This window comes from Candoia aspera, chromosome 5 (genome assembly GCF_035149785.1).
Source record: "Candoia aspera isolate rCanAsp1 chromosome 5, rCanAsp1.hap2, whole genome shotgun sequence".
Lineage (NCBI taxonomy): Eukaryota > Metazoa > Chordata > Lepidosauria > Squamata > Boidae > Candoia > Candoia aspera.
Genome location: NC_086157.1, coordinates 52543657 through 52559312, shown reverse-complemented (window position 1 = coordinate 52559312; position 15656 = coordinate 52543657). Strand labels below are relative to the sequence as shown.

At 33.7% G+C, this 15656-nt stretch overlaps 1 protein-coding gene across 6 annotated transcripts in view; it reads left to right on the top strand.

Annotated features, from left to right (window-relative positions):
* The window catches only part of DMD (dystrophin), an 895878-nt gene that overhangs the window by 849571 nt on the left and 30651 nt on the right, over positions 1-15656 (top strand). For all 6 annotated transcript variants that reach the window (XR_010068066.1, XM_063305215.1, XM_063305211.1 and 3 more), the window contains 5 exons: positions 1474-1631; positions 9461-9627; positions 11025-11136; positions 13508-13644; positions 14274-14312. Coding sequence is in view for 5 of the 6 variants with exons in the window: in XM_063305215.1 (XP_063161285.1) it covers positions 1474-1631; positions 9461-9627; positions 11025-11136; positions 13508-13644; positions 14274-14312 (613 nt within the window). In the remaining variant the exon portion in view is untranslated. The remainder of the gene's footprint in view (positions 1-1473; positions 1632-9460; positions 9628-11024; positions 11137-13507; positions 13645-14273; positions 14313-15656) is intronic.

The following is a 15656-nucleotide window of genomic DNA, read 5'->3' as shown; positions in this document are numbered from 1 at the left end:
ATGAACAAATGAATGTTTTCTATAATTCACACAGATGGGTTACCTGCAGATTGACTACTAAAAGCTATGCAGTTCCATTTGTAAACCTCCAAAACTTATAGAACTGTTGGTGGGAGCACCATCCCTGTGCATCCCAAGTGACTAGGTGTAGCTTCTGCTGAACCACTCAGTTTGTTTTTGACTATTTTCATTAGCATACTTGTCAGCCTCCTTTATTTATAATTGTTAGTTTTCAGTCTGATTTTTTTCATACTTTTTTATTCTTTTTTCAACTTTTTTTAAAACTCCACAAGACACCTTGTCCTTCAGCTACAGCTATCTACTCCTGGCCTTACACCCTAAGGAACCTATTTAGTCACTGCCAGGACTGCAAGAGCGAGGTTATTCCCTCAGATGTGCAGCATTTATGTTTCTTCCGTCTTGGTGAAGGTCATGTAGACCCTGCCTGGCATTTACAAGAGACTGGCTTGTCACAATTATTATTTTCATCTGCAAGGCAGTCTCTGGCAACAAATTCTAATTCTTGAAGACCAACAAAAATTCACAGTATATCATACATACCTTCTAATTATTTTTTTGCTTTGTATTCCATTATAGTGTTCTTGTAGTAATGATTCCTAAATGGTAAGCAAATTACAGTAAATCCAAAACGTGTGCATAGCATGACACTATTTCTGCTGCATAGAAACTTTCTAGGGCTGTGAAAGAGTCTGCAAGCACCTGCAGATTGACAACTAAAATTTGGTTGGGAATTGGCTTCCTTTATTTAACTAATTAAAGAGAAGCAAAATAAAGTTAGGTCTAAAGCTGTTCAAGAACTGCTTGTGTACAACATGAAAACTTTCCCACTGCAGAATGAAATATTAAAGAAGCTGTAAAAGTAAAACCATGTTATTATTTCACTGCACTGAAATATTTCTAACACTTTGCAAAATAAGAAAGATTATTCAGGTCATGTTTTGGTAACTGCGTTAGTGTCAAATATTTCAGTACTTTACAACCTGATTTTCCTTCTATTACATCTGTAATATATCTTCACTTAAAAATACATGCAGTATAACAAATTCGTAGTCAACTGCATTTTACTTGTGATACAGTTTCTAACAGTCCCTGTGGCTGTTACATCTTTGTAATAGAATACATTTCTTTTTCTTGGAAACACTGTATTTACCAGTTGACAAAGCTTCCTGAGAATTCTTACACCAAGATAAACAAAAGAGTCAGACTATAATGTAAAGTCCCAGGCCTTGTACTTTTCTGGATGAGTGTTTCTCAACCTTGGCAACTTTAAGAGGGGTGTACTTCAACTCCCAGAATTCCCAGGAAGCTATGGTTGAAGTCCATCCCTCTTAAAGTTGCCAAGGTTGAGAAACACTGATCTAAATTATTGGTATGATTCAGTAACATCAAGTGTAATTTACTCCAACTTAATTGCATGATTTTTTCCCCCATCTTTTAATTTTCCTGTTTTAGATCTCTTCAAGCAAGTAGCAAGTCCCACTGGATTCTGTGATCAACGACGTCTAGGTCTCCTCCTGCATGACTCTATCCAGATTCCAAGGCAGCTGGGGGAAGTTGCTTCTTTTGGTGGCAGTAACATTGAACCCAGTGTTAGGAGCTGTTTTCAGTTTGTAAGTATATCTTTTGCTTTAAAAAAACCATTTTAAATATATGCAGATTTAAAGAGAAACAATTAAGGTGAATAGATAATTATTATATTTTGATAGAAGGTTGATAAAATATAACTGCATTTTCTTTAACTCTTTCCTTGATTCACTACAAATATCCTAGTAAACTGACTCAAAAATGAATCAGACCACTCTGAAAGTGGTGCTGGAAGCAAGATTCATCCCATTTTATTATTTGTTCTTGTCATATATACAAGGTGATAGATATTTACCAGCAATAAATCATATTAAAAGCAGATTTAAAAACAGCAAAACTAAAACATATATAGTTAGCAGCTTTTGTTTATGAAAATAAGGCATCCCAAACCTTGTAAAGCTTTGACTTTTCTAAGGAGCAAGGATCTTGCATTTACCCTGAAGGGAATCATTGCATAGTGTGGTCAAGTAAAAATAGAGAGGAGGGAAAGTTGCAGCTTTAAAGAAGGGAATTTCAACTAAGGATCTTTCTTCTACATAACTACTATAAATAAGGAAACTTGGCTTCTAGCCATCCTTTGAAAACACCCAAAGGGTGTATTTGATCTCTTCATTACTTAATATCTGGATTATACTCTTTTATTTGATCTAAAGGAGGTGATCTATGATCTGGTTTTCCATTTCACATACATTGTCTATTACATGCCTAATGCTATCCTCTAATGTGATTTGTTTATCTGGGCAGAAAGAAACCATTATTAATAAATCAAAGTGGATGGATTTGTATATGTCACAAATACAAAAACAGTGAAAACACATTTTATAATATAGTGTAATGAGTGAACCAAGCAGAAGTTTGTGTTTTCCTAGCTAGTAGAGCAAAAGGTGAATGGCAACATTTATTTTTGCATAGTTCACTTAAAGTATGGTAGTAAAGGTATGGCTGGGAATAACTGAAGGGTCAGATTTAGCATTTTGAAGAAGAATTGAAGGGCTTGATTTTAATGTGAGATAGCCTTAAATTCTGTTAATTTCCAAGGAGACAATAGAGTTTGTTAAGTGCGAAGCACCATGTAGAACAACAGCTATCTCTTCCTCTTCTAAATTCCTGTTTCAATATGCCGTGCATGATAAAAGCTTTGCTTGAATGAACCACTGTGCATTTCAAAAGCCATAGAGATCATGAATAGCCCTTCCATTGAGAACATCCACATGACAGTAGGCATCTGGGAGACTTCACGAAAGTATTAATCAGTTTTCTTGCCATTTGAGGTCCCATTAAATGCTGTTTAAATTAACCTGTTCTGTAATATGCAAAAAAAGAGAGTAACATTTACGGTAGTCATTATTAATTTTGAATTTTGTACATTCAGTTTGTTTTGTTTTGTTTTACTCAGGTTAAAATAAACTAATAAAACTAATAGTGAATTAGCTCTTTAAATGTTTTTGCGTGATAATATATCTTATTTCACATTTATTTATCAGTTTTATTTTGTTTTTCCCCTAATGTGCTGTTTCAAAAGATGCTTTGCTCAAGTATTTATGATAATATTAAATAAGTATAAACACAGATCTAGAATTAAATGCAGATCTTGGATATATATTGGATGGATGGATGGATGGATGGATGGATAGATAGATAGATAGATAGATAGATAGATAGATAGAATATGATAAGCATGAGTTTTGCCTACATAATTGTTTGGGGAAGGCTGTAGACCAGCATCATATAAGCATCTGAGGCAGATTTATTATTTCAGTTGCGCTTCCAGGATGGTTTAAGAACAAAGGCTGAGTAGTAGTTGATTCAAAATATTCCTCTTTCCCCCTTTTGATGCTTCAGTCATGTTTGACACTTTAGACTAATTCTTTGTATGTATGTTGGGAAAGGATGAGTGGCAAGAAAGAAACATAGTATTTTACTGATTCTGCTTAGTTTTTCTGTAGGTGATTTAGAACCCAACAAAGTCTAGGAAAAACTTACTTGGTATTTAGGAATTATAAGGCAATGGTTTCCAAAGCCTGCTTCTGCTAAATTCAGAATTAAGCTGCTATGGGGAATCAATTTATGGAAGATCTATGGGCTCTTAATAGGATCTAGAAGTATCAGTGAAAGGAATGAGGGGCAGTACACTAAAAGTGACAATATAGATAAGACATCATGCCTATGGGTGTCTTCATTTATATATGAAGCTTTGTTTCCCCTGAAGGCATGTTTGTGAGTTCCTTTGATCTGGTTTCTCCATGATAAAGAGTCACTAGTTATCTGTATGAATGTCATTTATTAGTTTTAACTCATCCCAATCACACTTTTTCTTAGAAATGAACAATCTTGCTCCTACCCTAAAATAAATTGATTTGCATAGGCTGTTGAGAATATAGTTCAAAATGTCCCTTGGTAGATTAGGAGAGAGAGATAACTGAAATTGTTTTTAAGTAGTTACACTGACTACCACTTCCTTGAACAGTTAGCTGTATCTCCAGGCCTTGCTTAACATATGTTGGTCTGAATCCCTTACTAAGGCTGGAGAAGCTTGTATATCTTTTGATATTCTGCTTAACTTTAAGGCCCATCTTCCCTTAAAACTATCTATGTGTAAACATTATTCCTATATTATTTGTTTGCTCCAAACTATGTCACTTTGTCAGTTTTTTGTTGCTTTCATTTTTATGACATTTTTTTTTGCTACATTTAATAATATTTGTCAAGATATTATCTTGAGGTAAAATCTATTGATTATATAGCTGCACAATCTAAAACAGCTGTGCCCTGTATGTTTAGATTGAAGGTTCACAATTCCTGATCATTAAGTCTTTTCTATTCCTTCTTTTGAAATTACTGTTTTAAGAATGAAATTTTTCAACTATCCTAACACATACATGTTATTTTTACTGTACTATCAGAAAAAGATTAAATAAAAAATGTCCCTAATATTTCTTTCAAATGTACATTGTTGAGAATTCTGAGAACAGAAGCCTTGCTCTGTCAACAAGTATGTGTTCACAACACTGGCATTTGTGATATTCCCTTCAGCGGCAGCAAAGTAAACTCCGTTCATACAAGTACATTCTTTATCCAAAGGAATTAGGTAATTTTAGAACAAACTTTCAGTGCTGAAGTTTTCTTTTTCCAAGATATTTTCAATCTTTGAAATTCAAGTCTCTCCCTTCCTTACTTTCTGGATGTTACAAATATTGAAAAAGAAAAGCAAAGGACTTTTATATAGTGTAAACTTAGGTTATTTATATAGTCGTATTATTGACCCCAAAGCTGAAAAATTGAAATTGAAAAAAAAAAAACTGATAAACCTGATATGTTGTACATCGTTATAGAAACTGGCACTGTACTTCATGCCTACTGCATACTTCCCAAAACTATTCAGGTTTTTCAAAAGTGAGACAGACATTTTGATAACTCTTTATTAGAAAGGTGTTCCATAGTTGGGATATAGTAATTGAGAATAGCTTATTATATGTCTACGCTATTAATGGAATGCTGCATTTGAGATTCTGTTCATTTGTTTTTAAATCCAGTCTTAGAACAAACAACTATGACAGAAACTGGTCTTTCAAGGGAGATCAAGCCATTCAGGATCAAAAAAACCTGATCTTTATGGCAGACAATCCACTTTTAATTCTTTGCATGCCTGGTTAAAAATATCTACTGATAAAGCTGGATTTTAATACTTTCAAGAAGTGTTTTCAGCTGATATTATACACTTAAAATGTATGTTAATTTAAGAGATTTAACAATGACTTCCATATGTAACAAAAATAATTTCACTAGTTTCTGTAGTTTCTAATTGGGCTAAATATTACCAAAGATAGGTAAGAGGGTTGTTTTATAACGTCCATGTCAGTGGTGGCTTGCAAAAAGTTACTCTTCATTGCCTTCCAGCTTCAGTACTGTGTCATTGTTCATAGCTTTGAAAGGGCTACTACACTTGGGGGTCCAGAATAGTCCATAAGAGTTCTTGGCAACTCTTTTTTACAAGGTGAAAAATACTTTGTTGAATTTCCAGCTTTGTTAACCATATTGTGAGGTGCTGACTACCACAGCCTCATAAACACAGGTCTCATTTACAGAGAAAGTGCCAGGATGAGATAGTGAGAAGCAGCCACATGTAAACCTGCTGTTGGTATGCAACAGAATTGCAAGGAAATCCCAAGCAAAAGTTTTCAGTAACTATGTTTTAGTTTAGTTCATACATCACATGAAACCAGCTAAACTAACCCTGTCATGCACTGTGTAAGCCCAGTCTGTATATCCCACAGGAAGAGAGATCAGGTCAGTGAGAATACAGGAACTTTTGGTAAGACACATGGAATTTTTTTTCTAAGTGGTCTTTTCCTTCTCTAATTTCAGCAGGTTCCTAACATGTTTTTGTTTCATTTGAATTCTAAATGTATTGATTTGGTTTTCTGTTTCTAAGATTGTTTTTCTCTTGTTCAAAATATATGCCATCTCTTGCCTGAAAGCTTGTAAAGTGATTTCAGGTTTACAGTTGGCTGAAAAACAATGTAAAACAAATCTTAAATCATAGTTGTTTACTGTTTTGATTGTGTATGCTTTTTGTAATATCCCTTAAGTTAGGAGTGGGTAAACAAATAGAACAAAATGTACATGATATATGATACTCTGTAATGTTTATCCTTGCTGTTCCTGAAAACCCAGTCCTGCCTGTAGATACCAATAATACACCAAAATATAGGTTTATATTTCCTTTAAGGAAGATAGCAGGAGAAGTCACTGGATCCTTTAAAGGAGAGCAAGGGATATTGTTTTTTGAAAACTCGTCTAGATAAGAATTAAATGAGAAAACTTTTTACCAATGTAAGTTTTAAATTACTGCATTAGGAAATTTGTCATATCACTAACATAATTGTCAGAAGGGGCAAATAGTACTGGGATTTCCTGATTTTTAATTATAGTATACTATGGAATTGTCAGTACAAGTTGGCCAAGCTTGTAGATAGAACATGAGATTTAAAAAGAAAAATATATATATTATCAACCCATTTTGATTATATATGAAATAGCTCCATTACTTGGAGAGCTTAAGCAATATGTCTGCAGGCAACTGAAAATAGAAGAATGAATGGGTTTCACAGATGAAAAATGCTGGCTAATACAATTGAATATTGTACATGGTGGAATGGCCTATTTTGGAATATTTTCTATCAGTGATGTAGAGAAGTAAATTGGTATAATTTTCTTAAAGTCAGTGATGAACAAAATCTGAAATAAGACTTATTTTTATTATTAATGTTTTTAGAAGGTGAAGAAAAAGTCTTGGAGTATTATATTACTTTATAGGATAATAACCAAATTTTATCTATCACAGTTGGAGAGCCATTGTCAACCTGGTAGGAATACCATCAGTTCCCTTTTGAATATATAAAGCTCTGAGCTACTACTTGGGTGGAGTTAGAGATTTTTAAAAGATTATAATAGGATCTCAGAGATACTCAGCAACTATTTGTTCTATATTGTCTGATTTTCAAAAGCTTTTCTTAATATGGCTTTAAATCTTGTTATAATGTACATCATTATTTTTATGAAGCAGAGATTACACATCATTAACATAGAGTGGTTAAATTCATAACTGCCCAGAGTATTAGCAATCAATGGTATTGAAATTCTCCAGAGAAATAGTGGGCTGTCCTTTGTTGGACCTGTTTAATTGAAGTCTAGATAGCCATCTGTTATGTTTTAATTGAGATTCCTGCACTGAGCCCTTTCCAACTAAATGGCCTTTTGAAACCTTGTGATTCAAAAAAGAATCTGCTGAAATTTGAATAGTAGAATAGCTATTTTATTCACCCACAGATTGTCTTACAAATTAAAAAGAACTGCAGATGGACAAGTTAATGCTTTTACCTATTACTTACTCTGCTAGCATGTTTTGCTCCAGTACTGCAATAACTGAATCATATTTTTACAGACCTGGAAAGTTGTCAGTCTACTAAGAGGTAGTTACCTCAACTAAAATATTCTTACATGACTAGAGTTATAAATACTATAACAGCAGTGAAAAACAGGCTTTATTGACTTGTCACACTGAACAGCTTCTAGTCCAGAGAAGCAAAGCCTAGAAAATCTAAAATCCCTTCATTAAAAAGACATGGTCCCGACCCCAGCCCAGGCTCCTGGAAAAATCTGGGGGGAAGAAACTTAAAAATATTAACACACTAAACTATTTGTATTTATTTTTAAAGAGTGAAATGCTATAAAAATAAGAGTAATGTGTAGGTCACATCTTAGAGTGCTTTAATCCATTACATTTCCTGATGCAAACAGCTCAACAAAGAATAAATGTAAAAGGAGAGATATTCCACTCTCTCTTTCTTGTTCCATTTTCCCACACCTCTGTGCTAGCAATTGATGGAAATTTTATCAAAATTGGAGATAGGAAAGACGATCGAAGCAGTATGGCTTGTCAGAGTGCTAGGAAGCGTTTGGCCCAGAGAGATCAGAAAAATCACACACCAGGCATTTCTATAAAAATAAATTTATTTACAGAAAGCACAAAAACATGTTTACAGGCTTGTACATTGACATGCACTCAGAGAGCACCAGGCTGCTTACTCGGCTGCAAAAGCGAAACTAAACAAGTAACAAGCAAGCTGCCTTCCTCCAGGCAATGTAGCTATTAACACCCAAACCGAGGACAATTAAATTCAACCTCTTCACCCTGCCGATACTTAAGGAAGTATTCAATTACCATGGTAACCTTAATGGCTCTACAGCCAAAAGTAGAAAAAAAAACCAAATACCAACATGGATACTTTATAAATGAAAAAAGAAATGAAAAAACAAAAGGACTTAGAATTCCCCTGAGCCCTTCATCTGACCCCTCAAATGCTGCCTTAGAATATTCCAACCTAAGAAAGGTATAGAGGCTGAGGAGAGACATTAACTTTTCTGCTCCCAAACCAGAACTATTTCTTGAGTTTTGTAGGACAGAATTTTAAGAAAGTTGTTGGAGGGAAACATCTATGCATATCCATGTCCTAGGGACTATGGCATTGTACTCTTAAGACGATTTTTTTATGTACTGTGTGTGTGCACATGTGTATGTATAATTAAAGATAATTTTTTTATTGTAATAATTTTTAAATTTATAAATATAAATATTTTTTCAGGGAAGTAAAGGAATGCAGAAGAAATAGATAAGTATAAATGCAGTAGACAAAATAGGGTTGCTTTGCGAAATAGGATTGCTTTGTAAAATAATAGTTATTACTGAGGGATGATAGGAAGAAATTAAATTGTTATGTGATATAGACTAATACATTTATCCTGGATATGAATCTTAACTATAGTTTATAGGAAGATAAGAATAAGGGAGAGCTGAAAGAATCAATTTCAGGGCAGCTGTCAGTTGAGCAGTAATGTAACATGGACGTATGGTACCATGAAGAAAAGCCACAGTGAATGAACAGTGGAAAATAAAGGAGCATCAGTGTCATTTTCATGGATATTTACAGAATGCCATCATCCAGGTTCTAATACGGAATTTTAATATGTAATTCCATGATGACTTTGATATAAAAATAGTTCTTAAAACTGAATTGAGTAGGAGTTATTTGAAGAAAAACATTCATGGAAATGAGAAGAACTAAATATTACTTTCTTTGACATGATAATTCACCCTAAACATCTCCCCATCTGTTATTGTGCTTTGTTTAAATTAAAGTAACAACAACCAAGTTTCAGATCATATATTTTCATGTTCCAATATTGTATGAAAATGAAATTCATAAATGTATCTCAATCAAAACTCCAGATAATAGTCATTGTTTTTATAAATAGTTTTTTTTTAACTGATCATGTATCTCTTTTTTTGTCATAGGCGAATAACAAACCTGAAATTGAAGCAGCTCTTTTTCTGGATTGGATGAGACTTGAGCCACAATCAATGGTATGGCTTCCAGTTTTACATAGAGTGGCAGCTGCTGAAACTGCCAAACATCAAGCCAAGTGCAACATCTGTAAAGAGTGTCCAATTATTGGATTCAGGTACAATACTTTCTTAATTAACACTTTTTAAATTACCAGTGGAACTATAACCATCAAAAGTTATTCTACATAGAAGCTTAAAAGTGCAACAAACATTTGTAGCATAGAATATTTATGTAAAGAGCAAACTTTTTTTATTAAGATTATTTCTCCTTCTCAAGTGAATTATGCAGGAAATTTGTAACTTTCTTCTACATGCACATTAAAAATCACAATTTTGTCTTTTTTTCATATAAGTGACATTTTGAACTGGACAGAAGTTGAACAAGCAAATTTATGAAAAAGTAATTTCCTTCATTTTGAAACTCTGGGCACATATAAAAGACATATACACACATATACACCATTAGGCTACCCTTGAATACTTATAGTGCAGATGAAACTGGCTCCATTAATTTGAATGATGCCCAATATGTTACCAGTTCAGGAATTATTGTAGAATGGATGTAACATGATCTCTTGAATGTGCGTCCAGTAATATTCTTGATGCTGATTTTGAAATCAGCTGCAGCTTCCAACTTTTTAAAGGTAGACCCTTAATCGTTTTAAGTAATCAAAATGTGACAATTATTAATTTTTTAGCCAGGTCTGACTTTTTCAGGAACAGGCAGAATTGATGCATTAGCTAGACAAAGATCTTTATGACCATCCAGACAGAAACCTGACAACTCCAAAACAGTGAAATTGATTTTTCAGAGTGAGCAGGCTACATCTAAACACATTGAATCCCTGTAACAGTGAAATTCTGCTCTTGACAAGCAGTGTGTCTGTCTGAGTTCAGTTATTATTTAATATCCAGTCTATTACTGCCTTCAGACACCCACAATTTCCTTGATATTAAATGAGAAAAAAATAAGGCTATACAGTATTTTAAATTTTGTTTAAAAATTAATTAAAAATCTAATTATTGTCCCTCAATAAGGTTTAGATACTACCTTATCTAACTACCTTATCTTACTAATGTAAGATACTACCTTATAATGAGTCGAGGTATTATTTCCTTATGTCAAAATAAAGACTAGACTGACAGGCATTACTTCTGAAGGATTTTAGATCCTACTTAGCCCTATCTGAATTTATCACTAAGCATAGTCCGATTGCTAGGTAATATTTAAAATAGGATGAAAATGCAACAAAAGGATGGAAAAAAGAAGTTTTGGCTTAGCAGCTTAATGAAATATATCTTTGTAGGCTATCCCTAATTTTTTAAAAAAACTGGTTTAAGAGCTTTCATAGTTTTTCCCCCAATGTTCTCAACTTCTGTAAATAGATCTCTTACAGTTGATCTTGTACTGCTAAAAAAATGGTATCAGATTACTCTGTAATACGATATTTTCAGACTTACACTTAAAACACGTTTTACTCAAAATTTGGAAATTGCACTTTTTTTCTTTCAGATACAGAAGCTTGAAGCACTTTAACTATGATATCTGCCAAAGCTGCTTCTTTTCTGGCCGAGTTGCAAAAGGTCATAAGATGCACTACCCAATGGTGGAATATTGTACACCAGTAAGTAATGATCACAGTGGTTGTAATATAGGTTGCTGAATAAAGCAAAATGCTTACATTTGTTAAGGAAATTAGTTTGAATAAGGAATTATTGGGGGTAATTAAACAATCTATGCATAGTTGGTTTGTGAAGCATTATGTCTCACTATATAGTCAAAACAGAGGTCATAATTAGCAGGTTATTGTTCATGAGTTACTTTTCATATGTGCTTTCGAAACTATGTACTGGTAAAGTTCAGATTCATTGCTAAAAAAAATGATTTTATGTATTGTTCAGAAAGACCTGAATATTTCCCAAATATGTGTTGGGAAATTTCACCATAATATTATGAGAACCCTCATCAAATTATGGCAAAATTACTATATAACTCTGCATTCAGTTGTTACATAATTAATCCATCAAATAATGATTGTGATATTTGGTAGGATATGCTGGTTTTAGGAAAGAAATGATTGTTTATAATGATTTCAGTGTTTGATATGTATGCCAGACATTGACAACATTCAGCCTGGATTCTGCATTTTTAAAAATGGCTTAGGATCATACCTTGCTCAAAAGCTGGTAACTTAAAACAAGCTTCAGACAAACAGAAGAAGTTAAAAGACATTTTAAACATTCCAATTTATACAGGCACACCACAAAGGATGTACCTCATCTTACTAACTTCAGCTATAATCTTCCAAATAGAGCCTAAATATAAAAATCAGTAGAATGGGACAAGTGATGTATCCTTTTCTGCTGTCTTTTCCAATTAAGGTAGCCTAAGGATGGTTCTGTTACACATATCCAAAAGAGGACATGAAATAGACATGTCTGAATAACCATTCTTACAACCTGGCAGAAAAATTGTTAATTTCCATCATCTTAATGTGCATTTCCATTTTCTTCCATTCTGTAATTAGATGTTATTTCTACTTGCCTTTTCCTAGTAAGAAAGACTGAATTAAAAATTAATATAAGCTATAAAATGGCATTTGTTCTCTCTCTCTCTCTCTCTCTCTCTCTCTCTCTCTCTCTCTCTCTCTCTCTCTCTGTGTGTGTGTCTGTGTGTGTGTATGAATATAAGACCAATGTGGTATATTGGTTAAGGTGCTGGTCTCAGAGTGGATTCTAGACCTCCCTTAGGTACATGTTTTCTGAAATTCTTGTATTGTGGGCTAATTTAGAATTTTCAGAATAGATACTAAAGCAGGAGGATGTTAAAAGAGGTGCCAGGAGTGAAACAAGCAACATCATGTTTAAATAAACTCTGAGACCAGCACTGTCCCTATTAATTACCTACAGCACCAGGGGCTCCTCTGTCTGCCATGGTGAGCCCAAGATGGTCTTTGGATTTTCACTGGGCAAGTTTGATAGCCCTGCCACCTCTCCTTCCTCTTCCACCCCCAGAGCTGCTCAGTTTAGGCATCAGCAAAGGAAGGTTAGATATGAATGAGGATTAAGTATGTAGCACATACTGGGCCCCTGTTATGATAAAAGAGGGAAATAATCACATTATTGGGGTTAGAGCTAGAAGTTTGTTATTTCACAGCTTGCAAGAGTAAATAGGAAGAGCTAGCTTGTCTAAGCAGCCTGTTGTCCAGGTGTTAACTGAAAGATGCAAGTCAGTCACAGAACAGGACAGAAGTCAGCTGGGTGACTTTGCACCAGTCATTTTATCTCAGCCTAGACTGGGAAGTTGAAAACTTAGATTATGGTTCATACTCTTCATTTAAGGGGCCTTCACCCTGCAGTGGACTGGTTCGGAATGGAGAGAGTATCTTTCCTGCTGTTAAAAAATAACCAATGTAACTCTAATAAGCAGAATAGAAGTTTGTTTGTTATACATAAGAACAGTCCTGCCACTAAAGCAATGGATATTCTTCTTCCTACTTTTTCTTTAAGTCTGCTCTTATCATGGCATAGCAATCTTCTGTTTTATATAAAGGGTTACATGCCTTAAAGGTATTTTGCTTGCTTGCTTGCTTGCTTGCTAGTTTACTCTCAATCTGTTTACCACATGCAGAATTATAGATTAGCACAGGTTTGACATACTTGAATTTTGAACATTTCTGTTACCATACTCTGGCAGTCATGGATTTCTGCCTTTTGTTGAAAAAAATGACTAAAAGCATAGAGTAAAACCTTAATATTCAACTAAGTTTTTTTTAAAATAACTAAACTAAGTGGTTCTTCATTATGTTCGGGAACATGTTTTGCAGATTATAAAAAAAATAAACTGTACATTGCCAGATTGTGAGACACTTCAGTATTGACTGTCGAATTGAATTGAATTGAATTTTGTGGCCATATAAAATGGCTAGAGCATCGTTCGTTTAAGAAGTGGCAAAACAAACAAAACTAATAGAATTGTTAAAATACTGCTTTCAGACTACTTCAGGAGAAGATGTCCGTGACTTTGCCAAGGTACTAAAAAATAAATTCCGAACAAAAAGATACTTCGCAAAACATCCAAGAATGGGTTACTTGCCTGTACAAACAGTGTTGGAGGGAGACAACATGGAAACGTGAGTAAAGCAAATTAATAGTGTTTCATTTGATAAGTTCTGAGCTTTCCAATTAGCGCTGCTCCCTATATTTCCTGACTACATAACACCTTTTTCATTTCTTTCATATTTGTTTATTTTGGTTGAAAGGAAAATGCAAGCTGACAACTCAGTTGCTATTCTCTTTGCTTTTTCTCACCTACAAAACCCTACAGTAATTGAAATAGCAAAATAAAAATATATGTTGTCTCCATGATTGCTTGGACATTCTTCCAAATAGCTCTAATTTGAGTTGAGTGCATGGAAATGAAAATGCACTTTTTTCCTTGATGTGGAGAAAAAATTAATGCTTAAATTTAAACTCAGAAACCTGCCCCCTGTAATCCTGTAAAGATTAATAGAAAAATAATATCTGCTAGTTATTAAAACTTCTTTTAAGGGAATTGCACTGCAGCTTGCTATCTTTCTATTTTTCTCTTTAATATTTCTTTTCTCATTTTTTTGGCTGCTTTCATGGACATTCATGTTAGTCTACTGGATTTTCTTGGTTTTGGGTTTTGTTTTTGTTTCGTTTTTTTAACTTTCTGTAATTATTTTGCTGCTAAGTTTTTTCTGCCTCTCTCTTCACCTCCTCATTTTTTGTCTTGCAGTCCTGTTACTCTGATCAACTTCTGGCCAGTAGATTCTGCGTGAGTACTTTTGCCAAAGTGTGCTGCTATTGCTGCTGCTGTTGCATTTCCTCAATTTTGTTTTTAGTTTCTGTTCATTTTTTTTACCATATGTCCATTTCCATCCTCTGTTTCCCTCTTATTAATGTTTCTAATGGGAAAAAAGGCAAGTCCATTTCAAGTCAGTAGAAGCAACAGACTTTAATGTGTTTCTTAAAGTTGTGTATGCAGTATGTATGTGTAGATAGATAGATATTCATATTTTGAGACGCTGGTTTTGATGTCATAGATGTTATTTTACTTTGGAACATAATGTATTTAAATCATTCAGATTTGAGTTCCACAGCCTTTCTTTATCTGGAAATGTGAAATGCTTGAATTTTGGGATAGAAATAATTGGTTGCAAAACTGGCAACGTAGAGATGTGAGTATACATTTTGAAAAAGACTACAGAGGTTTTATTGAGCATATAATTAATAGCATATCATATAGTAGGCCTATACAAATACATAGAATTTAGGCTACACATTAGGTAGATTTTTCTCTTAACTTTGACTGATGAACCAGATGTGCAACTCTATTTATGTGCGGTCCCACCCTTCTGTTTAAATGAGCTTAAAGTGGACAATATTTGTTCACACGTTTGCTTCTATATCCCCTAAACTGTTACGGACTTGACTAAATAACAGCAGAGAGCAGGTATTGAAAACAAGCATTCTTATTAATTCTCTTCAGTCAAACATTAACAAAACTTGTATTGCTCACAAAAGAATTATGTTCCTGTGTGAATCTACTGGTAACAATAGGCTAAAATTGCTTATTTTCAGTTTAATTACGTTGATTCTCAAGAACAAATGGCTATTTTTCTTTTGAACCTTTATTAAGTAAGTAATGGAGGATATGAAATAACTATGTTCTTTAGACAGGAATAGGTATCAATATCTAATGATAACAGAATTTTATGAGTGCTTTAAAATACTTGTTTGTGCTAGATAATTCATACGTCTGCCAAACATTAGCCAAAAGGAAGCCTAGATTAATCTACAAATAGTGCTAAAATTTGTATGGCCTCTGCTATTTGGTTTGCAAATAATACTTATTAAAATAAGCAGTATTAAAATTATACTGTTTAGTATAATTTACTAAATTATGCTTAATATACTAAAGAAATGTTATGCATATGAAACATAGGTTATTGTGAAGACTAACTGCACCTGAGTAAGTGGCTAAAAAATAGCCTCTTTGCTGCTTTGTAATTGAAGTTCTGGGATGAATGAATGTTGGTATCTACAACTACATCATGTTGTTTGCAACAGATTTCTTGCTGTATGTTCAACAATATAAGAGACATAAAAATTAGTTTTG